This window comes from Cyprinodon variegatus, unplaced genomic scaffold (genome assembly GCF_000732505.1).
Source record: "Cyprinodon variegatus isolate N-32 unplaced genomic scaffold, C_variegatus-1.0 Scaffold59, whole genome shotgun sequence".
Lineage (NCBI taxonomy): Eukaryota > Metazoa > Chordata > Actinopteri > Cyprinodontiformes > Cyprinodontidae > Cyprinodon > Cyprinodon variegatus.
Window position 1 is genome coordinate 973,511 of NW_015150512.1, and position 22,286 is coordinate 995,796.

The 22,286-nt window shown below is 35.5% G+C and overlaps 1 protein-coding gene across 1 annotated transcript in view; it reads left to right on the plus strand.

The window, feature by feature from the left end:
• LOC107082695 (5-hydroxytryptamine receptor 4-like) overlaps positions 1-22,286 on the plus strand; it is an 87,043-nt gene that overhangs the window by 18,866 nt on the left and 45,891 nt on the right. Inside the window, exons 2-3 of the mRNA XM_015371484.1 lie at positions 1,743-1,896; positions 7,083-7,690. Coding sequence (XP_015226970.1) covers positions 1,743-1,896; positions 7,083-7,690 — 762 coding nt within the window. The remainder of the gene's footprint in view (positions 1-1,742; positions 1,897-7,082; positions 7,691-22,286) is intronic.

The following is a 22,286-nucleotide window of genomic DNA, read 5'->3' on the forward strand; positions in this document are numbered from 1 at the left end:
TTTGTGGACTTTTGTGGAACTTTCTGGCTCGGGCACCATAGACCTCCATTATTTGAATGTCAGCAGACAGCAAGAAGCCTCCCAGATCTCCAGATGCATTTGAGATATCAAAAAAGTACTCCAGAGTTTTGTTCAGCATGGGGGTGAGTAGAAAATGAAGGCTAATCGTGTTTTGGGTGTACTATTCCTTTAATGTCTCTGCCTGCTAAAAATTATTATCATTATGTTGAGCTAATTTCATTAATGTATTTAAATAAAAGTGCTGTATAAGACAGAGATTCAATTTCAATAAATTAGTTTGACTGTTTTGTTAGGGCATAAAAAATAAAAAGCTTTATGTTTTCCAACAACATGTATGCCAAGAATACAGCAGGAGATAACTGTTGTCAAGGTTTGGTTGAGGTTTTGAGGACCCAAATGCAGAGGCAAGGAGGCAGAGGTGAGTTCTTGTAGTTTTAATGGAGTGTTCACAACAGGTAACAGAGGTAGGAATCCACAGTCCCAACACAAAAATGCAAACAAATTAGAATCATGGAGTTGTCAGGGAAAACATGCACAAGGAGACAGGGAAAGACGGGGAAAGATGAGGAACCAGCACTGAGGAACTGCGCAATGACAGTATTTATGGGAGACTGAACAAAGACAGGACTAATGAGCTGATTGGGAGCAGGTGTGAACAGAGGCTTCTAGAAGGAGCTAGGGAAAAGGAGACCAACACCAGAGGGCAAGCAAAGAAAAACCTAAGAACTCAAATATATCCCGAAAACACCAATATAGCTAGAAAACAAAGAAAAAAATGGATCAACGTCAAACTGAAAGCTCACAGAAAGCTCACAGAAAAAAAGATTCAAACATGTAAGAAAAATTCTGAATCCTCCCACTATGAAATTTCTCCTTTTGTTTAATTCTCAATTTTTTTTGTTTATTTCTACTTATTGATAGTCTGATCTTGCTGGGATCCATCAGTGAAGACCACTGAGTGAATGAAATAGTTTACAGACAAAATCGATCAAACATGTAAATGATAAATGCACTGTAGTAATACAAATACATCAAGCTGCATATTGCTTTATTTTGCCAAGAAAGCTGTAGTGGGAAAAAAGTATTCACCCTAGTTAAATAAACGGAGATCGATGGATTTCACTCAGTCGGCACTTTATTAATATCTCTGCAAAGAGAGAACAGTTCATCATGCTGCCCTTATGGCACAGCATTCTGCCCTGTTCTGCCTGAGCAGCGTTCATTCCCCCTTACTTACAACAATGGAAAGTAGTCAGAGTCAAAACAAATTTCAGACACTTTGGTTAAACAGTAACATGTTATGAATAAACCTTGAGAAAGAATCTAGCTTGTTTTGGGAAGAAGCTATGTCTGGTCTACGTACAAACACACTCATGCAGAGAATTGTGTGGCCTTGCAGGTGAAACAGACTGACTGAAAAATTTTATAGTGTGTAAAAAGGATAAATTAATACATGAAATAAGAGAAATCTAAATTTTCCGAGAATGGAGTGTATTAAAATGGGGAATTTATCAAAATCAGCAGATCAGACAACATAATCTTATGGTGTTTCTTATTACCAACATTCCTTTGATTGAAATGTTGTGCCCCTATAACTGGGATAAAAACCTGTTTGCACCTGTTAGTTTGCTTTCTGCTTTTGATGAACTGAAAACAACTTCTAAATCTTTTGATTTCTTCTGATAACTTCATTTTTCTTCCTTAAAATCTTGTCTCTGCAGGTACTATGCTATTTGCTGCAAGCCCCTGGTCTATCGGAACAAAATGACACCCATGCGAGTGGCTTTAATGATTGGTGGCTGCTGGGTCATCCCCACTTTCATCTCTTTCCTTCCCATCATGCAGGGCTGGAACAGCATCGGCATCGACCAACTGGTGAGTTGCATTAGTTTCAGATGCAGCTAGAAAAAAACACATTTATGAGTTAAAGTTATCTTTATACATTGAAATATTGTTGAATATGTTCAAAATCTCAGTGGGTGATTTTCACTGCTTAGTGAAAATGACTACAGGAGACAAAGAAATTGCGAGGGGAAAGAAAATCAATAAAAAGAGACACACACATACAAGAAGTATTTCAAAACAGTATTTGCATAAACGGCTAGTGTGCACATGCAGCTATGAGATAAATTGTTGTCCCATGGAGCTTTGTTTACAAGATTGAAAAAATGCTTCACATGTTGTCATTAAAATTATAAACATGGCAACAACTAAGATACTGACAACATACTGTCTGTTTTTGTTTCTTGACTAAAACCAATGGCAACAGTCCTATTTTATATAAGATATAGATTGGTCTTTAAAGCCAAAGGTAGCCCTTTTTTGTTTGTTTGTTCTTTTTTAAAACATCTATTGTTGGGGTTACCGTCATTCACAAGTGATAGAGCAATTTAAAATAATATGCAGAATCTACTGTATGCTGTACCTAGTTTTTTTTTTTCCAGTTTCCAGACAATGTTTTCAGTTGAAAATGAAAAACTTTAAAGCTTTTCTACAGTTCATTTACAACAAGGGGACCCATTTTCTCTGTCAATAGCACAATGTGGGCACTTTTTCAAAAGCATAATCCTTTGAAAACATCAGCTTACAATGCCACATTGTCAAAAATTAATCATTCTTTTGAGGAAGTCCTGACACATACATAGCTAGAGTGGTCACATAAAAAAAATACAGAAAAGGAACATATAAGCAATAAAACAGTGGATTGCAGAGTACTGACTGTGCTGATTCTTTTTAATATTAAGATCATTGGAAATCAATTGCAAATCACAGAGCGTTGAACTTTAGGATTTATGTTCACACTTCAAACTTCATCACATAACAGTAGGGTTAACAAAATACTAAAATTTCAAACTCAATACTGTCACTGTAAAAAACTAGATTTTTTTCAATGTATTATTTCTTGAACATAATAACAATAATAGGAAAACCTTACCATATCACACGTTCAACTTTAGTTTTTATAATATGGGTCAAATTAAGTAGAGACAGTGTCTTTTAAGTAAAAAGGAGAAAAATATATGGAGGTCATTTCATTTGAAAAAAAAAAAAAAAAACATAGTAAAGTAAACACATGGAATGTTAACTGAGACCTAAAGTTACATAAAGTTATTTCTTGTTTTTTATTTCAGTGGTAAATTTTTACTGAGCATCTGTATATTTCTGTTTTTAATTTTTAATTCTGTCAGTTTTGGTCATGTATGAAACTCTCCTTTAGTAAAACTGCAACTTTAATGTCACTTTAACCTGCAAATCAGATTAATCCTTTATAGCACTCTTGGTTTAATTTTCCACATTATCACTCTGAACCTGCTCCTACAGAATCCACCAGGTCAACTAAGAGACAATCAGCAGAACTGTCCAGCAAACTGGGCAAACAACAGCAAGTTCCCAACAACAAACGTTCGGTTTTAGCTAATCAGGATGTCATGGGCAGTTCTAGTTGAAGGCCAAAAGGGGCCAGTGCTCCTCTAGAACTTGTCCTTGCCACTTTTATGGCCCATGTACTGAAGGAAAAATATTAAATCTATATATGGACCAACTAATTATGACATATGTTGTAGTTGATTGGTCCTTTACACCATTTTAATGTTTGTAGCTTTACTTTATTTAATTTATAAATGGGGGTATTGAACTTTTGGCTTAAGTTAAATCAAGATAGAATCACAGCTTTCCTCAGCTAAATCAGGGGCCTGCAATTTGCACCTTGAGGCTGAAGTGGCTCTTTATCTGCATGGCTTACATAGTGTTATCATTTGATTAATGATTCAATATTGCCCTGTTTCTTTAAGTTCATTCTTTTGCCTTGTACCTCAATAAAATAACACAGCCCCCCACCATCCCCTGGTAAATTTAACCTAAAGCCGCCACTACATGGTGTAAAAAGGAACAAACATCTTTGCTATCCAAAAATGCACAAAGACCTTCTTGCTGTTCCTATGAAATCCTTCGTTCTGACAAGTGTTTTCCTTCTGCACTGCTATGTTTATTTTGGTTGGGCTGTGGGGTCTGAACTTTGTGCTCTCTCTACATCTTCTGGCTTAAACCATGCTGTTGCAATGTAATTGGTTGTTTTCTGTCAGTATTAATAGTCGTGGCAAGAGCAGGCCAAAATGGATAATCATGTTTTTCGTGAGCAAAAATATCAGAGACTTCAGCTCTATTCTTCTTTGGATTTATGGGAAAGAAGACATTTCATCAATATCAGATAAAACTGGTTGTACAATAAAATGGTCCTAATATGCTTTATTTGATCATCAGTAAAAGTGGACATTTTACTCAAAATTAATTTTCTGTTAAAAAAAAAAACAAACAAACTGGAAACTAGTTCCCAGACAAAAGTCAAATCCCTCTGCCTCTTGTGTATTATTTAGCAGATTTAATGTCTGAGCCTTCTGTAAGCAGCCAGCTAGATTTGACCAAATTCTAGCGAAATAACACATACTCACATACTTATTTTTTTCTAATACACACAAATATAAGTTTAGTGCAGCTGCAATTCCAAGTTTGCCCCATACAGTGGCAGGGGATCTCTGAGGGTCTAATTAGAGCTGTTTGAATATTCTGTGAAGCCAGTCACTTTTGGCACAAACTAAAGCTCTGAAACTCAGCAAAACAAGCTAGAACTAAGGGGACAAGAGACAGGCTCTGTAACACCAGTGGTTGTTTGTGCTGTTCTCTGTTACTGTTGTGGCGTTCAGGAATCCCTTCCTCACACACAAGTCAACAGCTTTGAGTCTGGTTTTGGGTTCTGTAATGATGCACCATGAGACAACAGTAATTCAGCACCTGTCAGAGATTTTATTGACCTTGTTATGTTGTATTTAATCATTGCAGAGAATATGCTATCAAATGAAGGGGACAAATACAGAAAAAGTTGAAAACTGGTTGATTTGTTGTGTCATGTCTGGTGTGATTTACCTTTCATCAAAGCCGACTGCAAAGCAGGGCTTTTTCTATCAAAGTATCCCATATTTCCCTAAATATTTTAGAAAATGTTCTACTTCCAGACCTAGTTACATCATTTTGTTTTTAAAATGACTTGATATAAAATGATTACAAGTTTAGGTATACAAGTCCTTGAAGAGGAATTGCAGGAAAACATTTAAAACATGCATGGTGCCCAAATTCAGATTGTTTAGATTCTCTTATTTTCAGTTCCATGAATGATTCAAGATCAGTAGTATTTTTGCTATTTTAATCCAGTAAGGGCAGGAGATTAATTACAATTACCTGGACAGGCCTCTACTATCCTATGATAGCATCACAGGCAGAAGAAAGAGACTGATTCTTTACTCATACTTCTTTGTGTCGAATGTGACATCCAGTTCAAAAGCTTGTGATGCAACAGTCTTCACTTGATGCCTGCAGAACCCGTCTGTGCACCGCCTTTTATTTTGAAAATTAACACATGCGCTTTACTCTCCCTGTCTGTCTCCCTATGTGGGTCATCTGGTTTTAAGATACTGATGTATTTTGCTCCGTCCTGGACGATTGAAGTGAGCTGAGTGTCATGCTGTTATACAGCATATTGGGTAGGAATTATCACGCTAAGGAGAAAAGGTTCTATTTGGGAAGGAAGAGAGGTTTTTTGGATGATGGAATCTATGTGAACTAGGATTCAGACCTTGTATAAGCTTGGCTCCTGGGTCATATTACAAGAGAACACTTACCTCCCAAAGTACCAGTTAAGACTATGTTTTCTGTTCCATCTGTGTTTCCTAAAATGTGTGTTAAAGATCACCTAACATCCTGGCCAGTGGGCTGTTCCCCCCCATCAGTGCAGGTTGTTCAGTCGTAAATCCTCCCCAGCCAATCCAGGCTATGGCTTTGAAAGTATTTCTAAATTCTAAGCTATATTTTGAACTTTTAAGTAATATTTCATTGTACTTTATTTATTTAACCTTTATTTAACCAGGAAAAAATCCTATTGAGATTAAAAACCTCTTTTTCAAGGGAGTCCTGGCCAAGAGGCAGCTTCAAATTCTAGACTTTGATGATCTTACACTGAATTATTTTCTTAAAATTCAACCATTTGTGAGGGCATTATTCTTTTTGGAGAAAATATTTTAGATTTGGTTCAGTTCAAAAATAATTTATTAATTCCAATAGAAAATGAAATATGAATAACTAATATTAAAGGGATTCAATTAGTTCAATAGCTATAGGCAGGAAGGATCTACTGTAGTGGTGTACCTTATCTTTTGCAGCTGGTCTGGGAAAGCCTCTGACAGAAGACACTCTCTTGTTGATGCAGGTGGGGCAGTGGTTAGTGTGTGCGACCCACTTATGCAGGCTTTAGTCCTTTACACGGCTGACCCGGGTTCGAATCTGGCCGGTCCATTTCCGCATGGCTCTCTCATACCCCCTTTTCTCTCAGCCTACTGTCAGAAAAACGAGCCATTAGTGCCATTAAAACTCAAAAAAAAGAAAGCTGTTGGTTTTCTATAATAAGGCGGGGTGTTATTTTAATTACAAGAAGTTTTGATTTTATTTCTCAAGATGTAGAATCGATTATTTTCAGTATCCAATCCAATCCAATCCAATCCACTTTATTTATATAGCACGGTTTAAATAAACACAAGGTTTCCAAAGTGCTGCACAAAAAGATAAAATAACTAAAATAACAATTTGATCTATTCCAATCTGAAATTGGATTACTGGTATTAAAAACACTTTTTAGTTATTAACTAGATGACATGACTGTGTAGTTATGCAACATATTCATGCTAGTATTATATCAACATTAAATAGCCGATTAATAAAGCAATGGTAGTTAATGGCGGCTGTAAGTATAGTGGAAAATACATTTTTGATAAATTAATCTTGATCATACCAAGATCTTTAGGAATCTTTTAGGAATAATCATGAGAACCAATTTAGTATAAATATATTTTCTTCAACACAGCTCTAGTTCATAATGTTCCTCATTTTAGGAAGAGCTTTATAGCATTTTTTAAGTCGCACAATGTTTTTCCTTGTTTCTTTCAATAGAAAACAGTATCTAATTCACAGTTGTTTGTGTTATGTGATCTTTAACATATCATTTATTCACTTGACAGATTAAGGAGAGGCGCCACAACGAAAGCAGCAACTCCACATCTTGTGTTTTCATGGTTAACAAACCATACGCCCTCACCTGCTCTTCGGTGGCCTTCTACATCCCTCTGGTCCTCATGGTGCTGGCTTACCAGAGGATCTACATCACAGCTCGAGCCCACGCCCTGCAGATCAGCATGCTACAGAGAGCAGGTGGGGCTGGCGCTTGCACTCCTGGTACCTCAGGTTCCAGCCCAGGAGTGGGTGCGTCGTCAGAGTCTGCTGACCATCAACGCAACCACCGTATGCGGACAGAAACAAAAGCAGCAAAGACTCTATGCATCATTATGGGATGTTTTTGCCTCTGTTGGGCTCCGTTTTTTGTCACCAATGTGGTGGATCCATTTATAGGCTATACAGTTCCTGAACAGCTGTGGACCGCCTGCCTGTGGCTGGGTTACATAAACTCCATGCTGAACCCCATTCTCTACGCCTTCCTCAACAAATCCTTCCGCCGTGCCTTCCTCATCATCTTATGTTGTGGGAGGAAGAGGTATCGCAGGCCGTCCATTATGACATCTGCCACTACTTGCACAGCCACACAGATCAACGGTTCAACACATGTACTCAAGTAAGTTCTCTAAATCATTTTATTGTGCGATTTGAGTGCTGTGGCAGGGATTAATTTATAGAGTTACATTAAGGGATCTAGTTATTATAGAGCTCCATTATAACAAGGGTTTTTATCGCTTCCAAACATTAAAAAAAGTATTGCTGGAATCCATTTCAAAATAGTGAAACGGTCATACTTGGAATGTCAAAACATTGTAGATTCTCTAAAACTCAAGTTTTTAAAGATTGAATTAAATATTGACTCAAGGGTTGTTTCGATTATAGAAAATACTATAATAGAAAGCCTAAATATGAATTGTTTTCATGTTTTTGTGGTAGTATTTAATTGATGGGATAGAACTTGAACAAAAATATAATGTTTCACTTACCATACATCATGTTGTTATGCAAAAAGTAAAAATAAGTTATTTCTTCTGATCTTAAAATGGTTGTTATGGTTGACTTGGTTTTCAAATGGCAAGTAGGAGCTGTCCTCTATGAGAAGATAATGATTTCTCTCAGGTGTTATGTAGATGCCCTTATTTCCATAAACACCCCTCCTAGGCCCTATGGGTTTAAATTATCCCCGTATCATTAGTCTATGTTTCTATTACTGTGTGCTCATGTTTCACAGTGATAAGGACATTATGTTACACATACTCTGCTGTTGCCAGTTAAGTGGTTTTTTCCTGTCTTTATGTCTCAATAACAATCATATCTTTGTTCATGGAAGGCAGTGTGTCACTTTAGCCTTTTTTTCATGGCATCCTCATCCTCTTTATGCTGACAGAGATTAATGGCACATGTGATGTGTAGATGTGAAACAACAGTCACAAAAAGGCACTTTGTAACATTTGATCCCATCAAGGTTCTCAGCAATCTACTTTATCCACATTACACCATTTCTATAGCCCTTCATTTATTTATTTACTTTTTCTTTCTCCCATTATGCACTTTTAGGAGCTGTGTGGTAAATAAAATAAATTATTTGTGTCTTGGTGAATGTCATATTAACATACTGCATAATTCCCTGACAGGGTAAGATACGTCATGTATAAGCTCCATTTGGTTGAATTGTATCTAGTGCTAGCAGCCAGTGCATGTCGTCATGTCAACTGGTTCAAAACAATCAAATATCATTGACCAGTATTCCAACACTCATCACTTATATAGGGCATAATCCTTGTATTAACTATATTTATGTTGCCTGATCTGCTGATTTGATCATTTTCATATAGGAAAATATCACAGAAGAGGAGAAATGTGTAGGTTGTTTGTTGCATCTATATATTAAGGACATATCTGTACACTCCAGACAGTGGCTGTTGATTTCCATCCATGCTCTCTACCAAGTGGGATTACCTGTGTTACCTGGCAACACTGAATGTGATATCATCTATTCAGTTGTCGCCAAGCTGCAAACATTACACCCCAGTGCATTTGTGGCAATCCCAGCTGCCAGAATACCATGGTCATGCTTCACTTATATGTTCAGGGGAATATCTCACGTTCTGCTGCAGTTTTAATGGTTTTAGTGTCATGAAGTTGCTATTGATTATTATCTTCCCATAGTTATAAAAGTTCTGATAACTTTAATTTCACCTTTCAAGTTGGAGTTTTTCCTCCAGACATAAAAAAGAATATATGGTCTGAATGTTTTAGAAAATGTAAACATTTTTATTGTTCATTGATGGATAAATGCATCATAGATTAAATTGTAACTGTTGAAATGATAAACTTTTTAATTAAAGAAACATTTATAACAAAAAAAAACATAGTTGTAACTGTTTATGTCCAGTTAGCATTTGCTTATTTAAGGGTAGATTTTTTTTTTTTACATATATAATAGTTGGCTACTAATTATACGCATAAGGACTTTCTATATTTCAGACAGCATCTCTCTCCTTTACACTGATAAATAAGCAAGGCCAAAATGTCAAATTTCTGTATAATAATGTGCAGCCCAGTTATGGGAAATCTGACTTCTTGTTTAGAAAGGTGCTTTCATTTACTACCATTAATGGAAAACATAATTTCATTGTTGAGCCTTCATCACTGAAGAGCCCCTTGCAGCATAATATTTATCAGAGCTCCACCACTGAGAAAATATTTGACAGTGCTCATTGTTCTCCAACAAAGAAGGAAAAACAGTTGCGTGTTTAAGCTGTTTGAGACTTTAAATTTGTCACACTGGTCAGAGATCAGAGAAGATATTCAAAACTAAAGAAATGTTTTGTCTATGACATGTGGTATAACTTTCACTAATTTATCTCTCTTTTTATCCTGTCCTGTCCTTTTGTTGGAAATTCAAAAGTCCTATGACAACCCTATAGGGAGGTAGCTCTGTTCTGGAAACCATCTATCAAGGGTTTTATCCATCCATCTATTCATTTTCTGTCATGCTTATCCTAAGCGGGGTCACGAGGGGTGCTGGCGCCTATCTCCATCTGTCTACGGACGAGAGGCGGGGTACACCCTGGACAGGTCGCCAGTCCATCGCAGGGCAAGGGTTTTATCAAAGAATATAAAAATATGTTTAACCCAGTTTATATACCCAAACAAGATGAAAAAAATAGGAGTAATATTATCTGACCCTGTTATTTTCTAAAATATGTTTCAGATACAGTGTTTGGACAAACCTATAGTAATAATTAAAAAGCTTTAGAAAGAGTCTTTGGATTTCAGATGTGAGCTACATGAAGCACCCAAAGCAACAAGCACAGCGAATGTGTTCAGTATAGACAAACTCTTCCAGTTTAAAACTGTGTTTACCTTTAAGCTGTAGCAGCTTGTATAAGGAATATGCAAGCTACTAGTTCATTATCAGAACTAATTTCAAATAAAGATTCACTAATAAAATACCAAAACGTACCTAACTGGTTGTCATTTTTAAGTGACTGGTTACATAATCAAAATTGCAGAAAGTTTACTTTGCCTCATATAATTATGGTTTAATAATGTCACACCCCTTCAATGACACAAGGACGAAAAGAAATCAGCCAGATTAGGTCAATGGTTTCTGGTTGATTGTGCCACAATGGGGTAGTCCCGGTTTTAGTGTGGGAGAGCTTAGAGTGGGATATATTGGATCCAAAGGAAAACTTTCTGTTGGAAAGGCAAGCCCAACTGACTATCAAGTCTCATATTTAGAAAGAGCAGCATTGCTTTTGTTCAGCTTTGGAACAGTGGACTAGATCTTTATTAAATTAATTTCAACCTGAAAGAAATCATACACAAGATGACGAGCAGTTTGGAAGTTTTATTAACATGAGAAACAGTCTTTGGTCCTCAGGATCTGGTGGAAGACGCAGACATTTAGAATTAAAGAAGATATTCTTAGGCAGATTAATAAGGGTGGCTATAGTTGTGCTTGAAAGTTCACACACCCTCCCATTAGAGAAAATGATAAATTCACTCTAGTAATTCAAATGACACAAAGCCTAAAAAAGTAATAATAAATAAAATAATAAATAAAAATATGTTTTATTTAATTTTTATTTGATAATTGATTTGATTTAGATTTTTTTGTTTAAAACGAGGCATGTAAATGTTCAAGCAAAACTACATCGACAAGAGTGTAAAAGCTTTAATTGCCATACTTCTCAAGGCTTCTGCTGATATTTAGTTTGTACCTGTTTGGCTTAAACCAAATTAGTGAGGCCAATAGGTGTCATTTCACTGGGATAGTTCTGCTGAATGTCTCAGCTTCCTCCAAATGCATTAGATTGGAGCAGTCCCAGATAAATATTATGTAGAACTAAACCTGGTACACATTATTAGTCTGGTTTGCCAAGTTAGACAAGCTTGTATTTCTAAGTTTATCTATTTTCTATAACTTGGGAGAACGGTCGCCTAGGGGTTAGAGCATTGAGCTTCAGTCCTGGAGGGTCCCGGGTTCAAGTCCCTCTCACTCCCGAAGTCTGCCACTCTGGGTTCCTGAGCAAGACCCTTAACCCCACACTGCTACATGGGCGTCACACAGTGGCACCCTACTGCTCCCCAATGGGATGGGTTAAATGCAGAGAGGGAATTTCCTCATTGTGGGACAATAAAGTAAATATAGACAGATTTTATTTGTCATTTTGTTTTCACAAGTGTAAAAACAAAAATAAATTTAGTTTGGAAACAGCTCACTGGACAATTTCATCTTTTAAAAGTGCAGCCTTGAAAAATAGTAAAAATGACAGTAAATTTACAGTTCTAACAATTTTAATTGCATTTTCATTTGAAACTTGTCATTGACCTAATGGTTTCTGGCTGGTCTTTATTAAAAATAAAATAGAATGGATCCTGCTTGGGATGGCAAGAAACAAAAATCAGGTTTTGAAATTTTTATTTTAACAGTTGATGTCAGATTAATGTTAAACAAGTAGATTAAAATGTAAAACACATCGTTTACTTATCATCCTAAGTTGTAGCTGTCTGTTTCCTTTTCTGTATTCAGATAATTCTAGGCACCCAAAAAACACTGAGTGAAAAGCAGCAGGCATTTAATAAAAACTAGAATATTTAAGTAGAATTTCTGACGCTAAAGGAAAGTTTATATGGGAAGAATGAGAAGCAAAACAGATGATGAAACAATTGTAAGGGTCAGCAAGGAACATCAAGCATTGCTTCATATTATCAGACTCTGTTGATAAAAGGAACAGGTTCATTGTCAATCAGTAGCAGAACTTGAAAAATCTGAAGGGAATAAGCAAAAAGACAAACTGAAGAGACTGACAGACAAGTTACCTCAATATAAAAACATGAAATAAATAATAATACAAAGGCATAGCCAATGAAACTAAGTTGAAGCTTTCAGCACTATACAATTCCATAGACCATTACACCATCCTCTCTTTTGTCCCACACGAACATCACGACTCATCAAATGAAAACCCATTAAAGTGAAAGAAAATGATTATACTATTTCCTGTGCTTTGAAATGTGGAATCTCAGAAAGGGGGGATTGCCTGGGGCAGCTTTAAAAAAACAGGAAAAAAAAGAACTTTTTGTCTAAAGGCTCAGTCAGACGGCAATGCCACTGAATAGTTTTATTGGTCAGATTCTTTTTTTATGTAAGCCTTTTCCCCGCGGTCCATTACAACAAAGCCACTGAGCATGTGAGAGTCAGGGCTTTTAAAATGCCAAAGGTATGTCATGGTGGCCCAGAATTAGTTTTAGGCTTCTCTCAAGTGAAACCAAGGGTGGAGTTATTCCGGGTCACATTCATACAGTTAAAGTCATATCCCTGATGGGCTCTGATTTTAGTCAGATAATGCAATGCAGAAAAAAAAAAAAAATTTTTTTTGCTCCTACAGACACATGAAGGAGATGATCGAAGTGTTGATAGGAGATATTATGAATACATGGAGACAATTTTCCTCCCAAGTGGTGCTAACAAATCAATAGTCAGTCAAAGCTAATTTTAGTTTCTTCTTCGATTTTTCTGTTTGTTCAGAGGAAATTTTAAGGTGAGGGAATATCAGGCCTGTACAAATCCATTATGACTCACCTGTTAAATCAAGATTGGCACTGTGAAGCCTTTTCCGCTTATAGTACATCTGCCTGGTATGGTACAAATGTAGAAATTGGCCAGATTTCAAGAGAATGATATTTTTGGTTTGAAAGTTTTGTGGTGTTGTGAGAGTTTAACAGAAGATAATAAATATATTAAATAACTAGCACTTGAAGTTATAGTTAATTAAAAGGCCATTCAATTCAAGGGTAAAACTAATTAATTATTATCAGTTGAATGATTCTGACTCTAATTTGTTTACTGACCAGGGTTTTTAGCCTCTTACTTAAAAGGTTGGACTCCTGAATCCAACCATTAAAAATTCTGTTGTCTTTCACCAATTTAGTAATTTAGGCTATGGCTCTTAGCAACTTTATTAATCACCAACCAAATAAATGTGTCTCTGTTCATTCTGATGCTACTGAAAGAAGAGTGAATCCAGCCCTATTAGCTACAATCACATAGTATTATAACTAATAACTAAGCTAACACTAAACACTACTGAAAATAAGCAAAAATTAAGAAATAAACGAGGGACAGGGGATCAAAGTCTGAGGGATGTTCAAAACTTAAGGCTTAATGCATTCCCAAGTGTCCTTAAAAAATAGCAGCAGATAAATGTGTATAAACCCTGATGCAGAGATGTCAACTGCAGTCAAAATAGTGAAGTTTCATTCAGTTTATGGGGAAGAATGAATAATGACTCAGGAATGCTTTAAACAGCTATGAGGCTAAAAGACCCATTACCTTAGCTGGCCTCCGGGGTTCTGTTTCAGGTCTGGTCAGGTCCAACTGAATCAAAGAAAGGGTTAGCTCACGATGTAGCATCTATACCGTGTTCAGCATGAGGTAGCTGTAGCTACAATGTTAACCAGTCCACTACAGCAGTTGCTAATCTTTAATTAAGTAATCCTGTAGTATTCAAAACACAAGAGTTAAATACATGTTGATTATGATGAATTAGCCACTTATACTTGCAAAGTAAAGGAATGACATATACTAAATCCATTCTCTATTGAATCTTTAGCCTGTTCATTATACATTTTTTGACAGACAGTAACACTATCCCCCCTGAGTATTTATTCTATCAGTGGAATCATTTAGTTAGAGTCCCTAGAAAACAGAGTAAATTAAAAAGCATTTATTCACCATCAAGTGTAACTGAAGGAATAGAAAAGGATAATGAAATGGGTAGCATTGATAGATACTGAGAAGGCATAAAGAATGAATTGAAGGGAAGAGGGCTTGGAGAAGGACAAGGTGGTATAGAAAAGATACTTGTTGGAAGACAGCGAACAACTAAAAGGAATAACAGAAAGATAAGTTTTAAAAGAGAAGGTGAGGGAAATTAAGACAAGAAAAAAGAACAAGGATGGAAGGAAGGTGAGATTAAATCAAAGAGAAAAACAGGACATTAAGACAGTAAGATGACTAATTGAAGTACTCGGAATAGAAAAGAAGAGATTGGGTCAAACAAAAGGTGCGAAAATGGTAAGCACATGAAAAAAGGGCAATTTCTTAAGAGAGTTGGCTTGCCGATTTAAGCTAATGGATAGAAGAGAACAGAATTGAAAAATATTTTAAAACGATAAATAGCAGAGATGAGAAAAACAATAAAGTAAAGTCTTAAATGTGCTGTTCAAATTCAAATTAATTCTGTCCTGATCTTAGTTAAATAATAACAGGTGGATGGATTTATGTTTCAGCCTTTTAAACACAAACTTAACAGGCTATTTCCATCATTTGTGACATTCAGAATGTACTGCATGTGTGCTTTCCCTCCTGCTGGGAGATGAAGCCTTTGACTCAGACTTTGCTGGCTGGTACGCTGATGCCGTTTTCATTTCGGCTGCTCGGCAGTAAAACTCAGAGGTGGCTAAACACACTAGAACACTATTAAATGGGCCATAATTATTTTAAAAAGACTAGATTTGTAACATTGTCATTTTTAGTAGTTGTCCAGAAAACATACATATAAATAGTGATAAAAGTATGGCTATCCTATAGATTTTTTCCCTTGTAGCTAAATTAATCCAACAGTGATAATTTTGTTGTTCCCTTTGCAGGATTTGGCAGTTATAAGATATATAAGTTCCCATTTTATCTAGCAAGTTTGTTCATCTATTTATTTATTCAACATAGGGCTTTTATTAATTTCTAAACATTTTATAAATACACAAGAATTTTTTTTTCATAACTTTTCAAAAGTAAAAAGAAAGACTAAAAGTATGTATTAATTGTGGTATTTGGAATAAAAAATGTGTTGGGAACTTTGTGAACTGTTATGAGGTCTAATCTTATAGATCTTATTCTAGCAGTACAAAAGCAGTTCAGTTCAGTTAAGATAACTAAATGTTTTGTCAAAGGCATTTATTTCACAGGTTTACCTGGTCCTTTCTTCATTTTCCCTGGTCCTTTATTCATTTTATATTCATCAATAGTCATTCCAGTCTTATCAACACTGCTTATCAGAGAAATAAAAAGAAACACATTAGTCATCATCGTTCCCTAACCAGGATCCTGTCCATCCAATGGTCTTTATCACTACCAGTGGGCTCCAACCTTTTTTGCGCACCGACTGGTTTAATATCAGATAATATTTTCACGGATTCTCTGGTCGCCAGGGTAACGTTAACCATGCCTGTAAAATATGCCACCACAAAAACAAAGTGCATTAAAACAGCCTACTAACTAACCACAATAGCAATGAATCAGTGAAATCTCTGAACTTGGTATTAAGAGCCTTTCTGTTGTTCTGTTGTTATTTTTACCCTCCCAAGTTCATCCTACTACAGATAGACCAATAATGTTGTTTTTGGCCGATATTAGCATTTTTTTTTTGGCCGACACATACCTCCATTTACCAATTCATTGTTGCATTCAGTGGCCATGCCTTGAGATCATGTGAAGCACATGCATATCCACCCCCTCCATCTGCAAATCATTGTTAATGTTTTGTTAGATTTGTTAATGGTCCTTCTTTGTTAAAATTAAGACTGCTGTAACATTTGTACTACAGCTAGTCTCCTTTCTTAAGATTAAGTTATATCCCTCAATCTTTCAATCCAGGAGTGCTGTCCCTATCTTTCATTTGACATGGACAGTATGTGAACCACAGCAGCCACAGAAACCTCAGCACCACAGATGAGGTTTTAAATCCCTTTGGAATATATTTGATATCCACTGCCAGAGTAATAGTCACCCTTCCTAAGTGTTGATTCTGCCTCCCCCATGAAACACCTCATGCCCTGCTCTCAAAGTGCACCTTGTAGCACCCAATTTATCACTGTCCGAATCTGCAATTCCACATCCAAACCAAACACAGCCTGGGAACAGCCTTTCTTTTCCTTAGTTGTCCGTTGTTTACCAGAACTTTCTTGAGGCCAAAAAAAGTCTTCCTCTGTAGCCTTTCTGGATCTCTCTCATGTCTGAGATTTGCTTTTGCAACCACAGTAGCCAAGGCTTTTTGCCATGTGGTACCTGTCCACTTCTTCCTTTGGAGGTAGTTTCTTCTAATGCAAAGATGAAACTATTTTTATATTTTGCCAGCTCATAATTTTCAAGCTTTTACAAGGCTGGTTGCAGCTGTTTAATAGGAAATGTTTGGATGAATTCTTCCATTTACAAAGAGTCCACTGCACAAGTGTTTACTCATATTTCTTTTTATTCACATATTTATTTTTATTCTCACATTTGTTTTATTCACTTTGTACAATTTAAAAGAATATGTACCACTTTATTAATGACATGATGTACCTTTTTTGAAATGTTTGACAAAATTGCCTTGGCGAGTTGAACGCAGCCTGTGTGCCTTCCGTTTGACACATATGACGTATTTGAGCTTTTTCAGTGAATGACAGAAAGTATTTCTTCACCTCTTAAGCAGGTGAGCCACCTCTTAAAAGGGGACATGCTCTCCTTAGCAACCAGCTCTGAGAGTAACACACATTTCTCTTACAGTATGTCCAGATCTTTGTTTTTTTTCCCCAGCATTTTATTGTCATTACACTGTCACAAGTACAACAAAATTCACTCTCTGTTTTTAACCCATCCCCTTGGGGAGCAGTGTGCTGCCATTTGTCAAAAAAAAAAAAAAAAGGACGATAAAAATGATGCATATAGACAAAATGCAACTTATGACCAAGTTTCTGTTTCCATTGACCTGGTTTACACAAAACACAGAGAACAATGCATAGCTGAGAAAACACAACTTGGTGAATCCAGCAATTCTGCTTGGATGTTTTTCATTGAAAACACATGCAACTTTTCATTTGTTTTATGTGTGGACGCCAGGCTACAGATGTCACTCAAATGTAGTTTCAAGATTATTGATTTTTATTCTGCGGACATTTAAACCTCACTTTCATTGCCCAGAGTATTTTATTCTTAATTTTTCACATCCAACTTAGCACAGGACCATCCTGTTAGTTGATACCAAAATTAACAGTTTAGGTATTACACAAGTTGAGAAATACCTTCTATGTAACCGTTTTTAAATAGACAATAGGGTTTTTAAAGGTGAAAAAAATTAAAAATAAATCCATAAAGATTTTTTCCCTTTAGAATGTCAATAAGAAGAACCAGATGAATACCTTTTCAAGCTCCCATCTATTACATTTAAGCCTTTAATGAAATGAACAAAATGTATTTAATTTTCTTACCTATTTCAAGATTAGTTATAATAAAATCATATTTTTCTTTCTGAAAGACAAATGTATACCACTACTCAACTGTGTTAAATGAAATACCAATTGCCTTGTCAAATTGAAGCAATTAAGCACTTCAGCATCTTTATTGAAAAGAAACAAGCAAAGCTAAATGCATTACCTCATCTCGTTAAAAGAACGATTACTCTTCACACAGCAAATGGATTTGATTGATGCAGGGGAACAGATAACAGTTTAAAATTCAATAACAGGCCATCTTCAATCAATTGGGTCGGCATTGTTCAAACTCAGAGATGATGAGCTTTGTTTATCTACAATTAGGGAGAGGCTTACCGTGGTAAAGTGCAAGAGACTCAAATTATATAAAAGCTTGTCCAGTAAAAGTAAAACGAAGAAAACATAAAGTTACTATTTTTCTAATTTTGTCATGTCTTTATGTTTTACATGTCTATGTTTCATCTGTATATCAGCAGATGTCAAAGCCTTGCCTCTAAATGTTTTGTTTCAGCTTTGATTGGGATAAAACAAATTGCTCCTTGTCATAATTTGAAATATTATCATGCATAATCCAGCAAAGCTTTCAAGCTTTAAAAAGCCTTCTTCCCCTCTCATCATAAAGTGAACTCTCTCTGTCAATGTGAATCAAGGATAGGATTTCCTTCGAATTTTAGTTGCTGATCACATCAAAGAACCAAAACTTTAGCAGAAAGTATGGTTTTCCAATCAATTAACTTTCTATTTAATCTTTTTTTCCTTTTAAAATGAATATAAAAATGTAATAAGAGGATATTAATCAATAAACCAAACATTGCAGGCAGATATTAAACAGAGTAACATATTCAGTAGTATGTTAGCTTAACAGCTCATATGCTGGAGAAAAAAAAGAAAATTTTTAAAATTGACCCCTTGGTTTAAAGAAAAAAGCTGTTTTGTTTTTATATTTCAGTCTTACTAAAGTGAAATCCTATTATAACCTTTGAAAAAATTCCATGAAAAGTATTTAGGTATAAATGTGGAGATGGAACAGGAAAGGTATTTTAAGGGAGATAAAAGTATGCTTCTATATTTTTTTTATACCTTGAACAGGTTTGCTTGTTTAACAGCAGGAATTTAAAGGCCTATTACCAGTGTAATATGCTTTTAAAAAAGATTCTTATTTTTTTTTATCATCCTGACTTATATTTATATATTATATATACATTAACATAGATCACAATATGTAACATTAAAATATTGCTTAGGTTAATTATTTTTTATATCGAAATATCTTTAAAACAATTTTAAAAGCGGTGTGTTTAATGCAAAAGATTATGTTTAAAATGTTATTAACAATTCCGTAGAAATTTGAAGACTATTACTATTTCTACATATAAATAAAAAGGAAACTGATGTGTCTATAAACTGCTGAAAACAGGGTGCATGGTATCTCATAAAACACCTGCATTCTGGTCAAACAGCAGCTGCCAGTATCACTACAGCTGCCACTAGAGATATATTAGAGGCTAATTAAAATGATTTAGGGTACATGTTTATCTCTCTATGAATGTTCCTTCCTTAGATATTTGTAGTCATAAATACATAGGATTTGCATGTTTGAAAACTGTCCTTTCAAGGAATCAATTATATCTTTTTCCTAACATCCTGCACGAAGCAGTGCTACACTATTTATACAGATTGGTTTGTACACTGAGTTGCAAACTGAGTTTGCATTTCTTTGCATTCATTTTTTAACTATGTAAATATTGGTGGGAATCCTTCATTTATGAGAGCTTTAGAGATCTCATGTCTGAAAAAAACAGGTAAGCTCATATAGGTGTACAGTGTATAACCACCATACAGCGGGTAAAATTAGTATTGATAATCCTTCCGCGGCGGAGGGAGACATGGCTGTTGTTGGGCTCGCTGTCTGAATGACGGCGCGCACTGATACGAACAGAGAGAAAATAGGACCAATTGATAACGACGTGTGACTTTTTCCACTACAATGTTTTTGGGATGCGAAAATATCACTCTTTTGAACACATAATGTTTTGGGAAGAGAAAAGTTTTATTTCGCTGTTCCTAAAAACCTGCCGGACTACTTTTGGCTTGACCAAAACTGGACGATAACTCTGCTCACAGGACGCTGCCAGGGGTAAGTCAGTGTGATTGCATGACACTGGTGATGGGGATGCCATACAGATTCATGTCAAAAATACCGAACTATCCCTTTAAGTCACGCCAGCAATAAACCTAGTAAACCAAACATAGTAAGGAATCAAATTAAATTGTTACATCAACAAAGCTGCTGGTAGACATTTAGAGAAATATGAGGATTTGATATATAACTCTTAAAATTTAAAATAATTAAATTGTTTCAAGAACATGCAGTTTTAGGAATTGCAGTTTTAAGACATCCTCTATATTGGTTATCTAGTCTGTATGCACATTTAACTGTGGTCTATAGAAATGATTTTCAACTCTTAAATGCTCTACAGTAGGTGTTCATTTTTCTTTTAGACATACGTTTAATTAGTTACATATATTTACAAGTGAATCCACAGGCCGAGATAATCTGGGCCACTCAAGCAGTTTTATGTCATTTTTTCTAAAACGAACTAAAGTTTGGTCTTTGGAATTATTGCCTGGCTCGGAATAAAACATTTGCTTCATTGTTAGTACTTTTAAAAAATGTCTGGCCATATTTATCTGGTTTTCCTTTTTCCAGTGCATGAACCTATAAGTACTATATTCTGTAAGAAATTATTTTCCCACTTGCAATCGTTATTTTTTTGCCATGGTGTTTTTTGGGTGATCTACCAACATTCTTCCTTCAAACAAGGGGTGCGATCACATCCAACCTTGACCTAATATGACCACACTATAGTCACTATAGTCACTTTTTTTCTCTCTCTTTTAGCAGTGGAGTCTTGCACAGTGAATGTGCTTAGATGTAATTGGTGCATTGTTTATTTTTTGCATGAAAAAAGTTACCTGATTGACTTTTTAAATGCTAAAGATATATTAATCTGTATTCTTGTGAAGTAGTACAGTCAAGGATCAGCAAGGTTAGCAAAAAAAAAAAAAGCAGCATGATCCACCAGTTCCAGATTCTTCTGATGATTTTTATTTGGTACGTTTAACTCTGACAACCATTCCTCCCAGCCTCCAAGAACTCACTATTTTTATAACCAATTGGCAACACACCTGCACTTGAGTGGAACAAGCCACAATTAAACAGTAAAAAAAAAAAAGTCTAAACAGAGAAACAAGAATTAACTTATTCATCTAACATACAAACTAATCCACATAATGAAAGGTTCTGCAAAATAAGGCATGCATTACAAGATAACTCTAAAGGTTACTTTAAAGACAAACTATTACTCCAAAGACAAAACCCTGTAATTGGTAGAACCCAGAAAGTTCATCAATGATATCATCCTACCATTTTAGCAGGAAATACTGGGACAAGGAATAGTGAGTAAAAAGGAAAAAAATGAATATACTTTGAAACAAAATACATAAATTCAACCAATAGTCCAGAAGTAGTATCTTTAATCTAAACACACAAATAGATGGAAACTGCAAAATAATGCTTACATCAACAAACCCGGGATAGTAAGTGAAGCAAAGTTGCAAACTAATGTTTAAATTTAAGCATTATGAATCAGAAATAAGAATAAGGGACAAGTGAACACAAACTGTACCACTTTGTCACGATTGTTTTTAACTAAATTTGACTCATTTAGCCGTTATGTTTTGATCTGATATTTTTCCTCGCTATGGTTCTTGTCCTCTGTGGTTCTCTTTCTGACTAAATGACAAACTTGCCTTCTTACTTCTGCACATATTATAATATTATTATGCCTCCTGTTCCCCAAGAGTTACAAAAGAGTGGATTTATAATTATCTAATGGACCCAAAGAAAAAGTGTATTCTAGAAAATAAAAAGGGTAGAAAGTTTTTGTTGGCTTGAGGGATAAAAAATATGCAACCTTTCTATTCCTCTCATGGAAGTTTTGCCCCTGCCCTTGTTACATTTCTCTGCTTCTCTTTGCATGTGCTTTGTGCTTCTCTCCATCCATTTGTTTGTGCTTGTCAAAACTGCATTGTCTCACAGATATAAACAATATCAAACAGAAAACCCAAACAGGAAGTGTTGGCTTCAGGCTGTTAGGTTAAATGCCACTAGGATGTCAGCTGCATTCGGCCACAAGCACATAACATATAAGTGCGGCTTACACATTCCTTCTGACAAATATCACATAAAGACAGCATTTTGTAAACTAAGTGGAAGTTCTTAGAGAGTTTTACCCCAAATGATAAACATTTTCTTTTTACAGGAAATCATACTAAGTTCAAAATGTAGAGGAAAAAAAGGAACTTTCTGTTCTTGCTTAAACCTAAAATCGGTCTTTTGGACCCAACAACAAAGCCTTAGCCAGAGAAGCCTTTGAAAATGTTGCAGT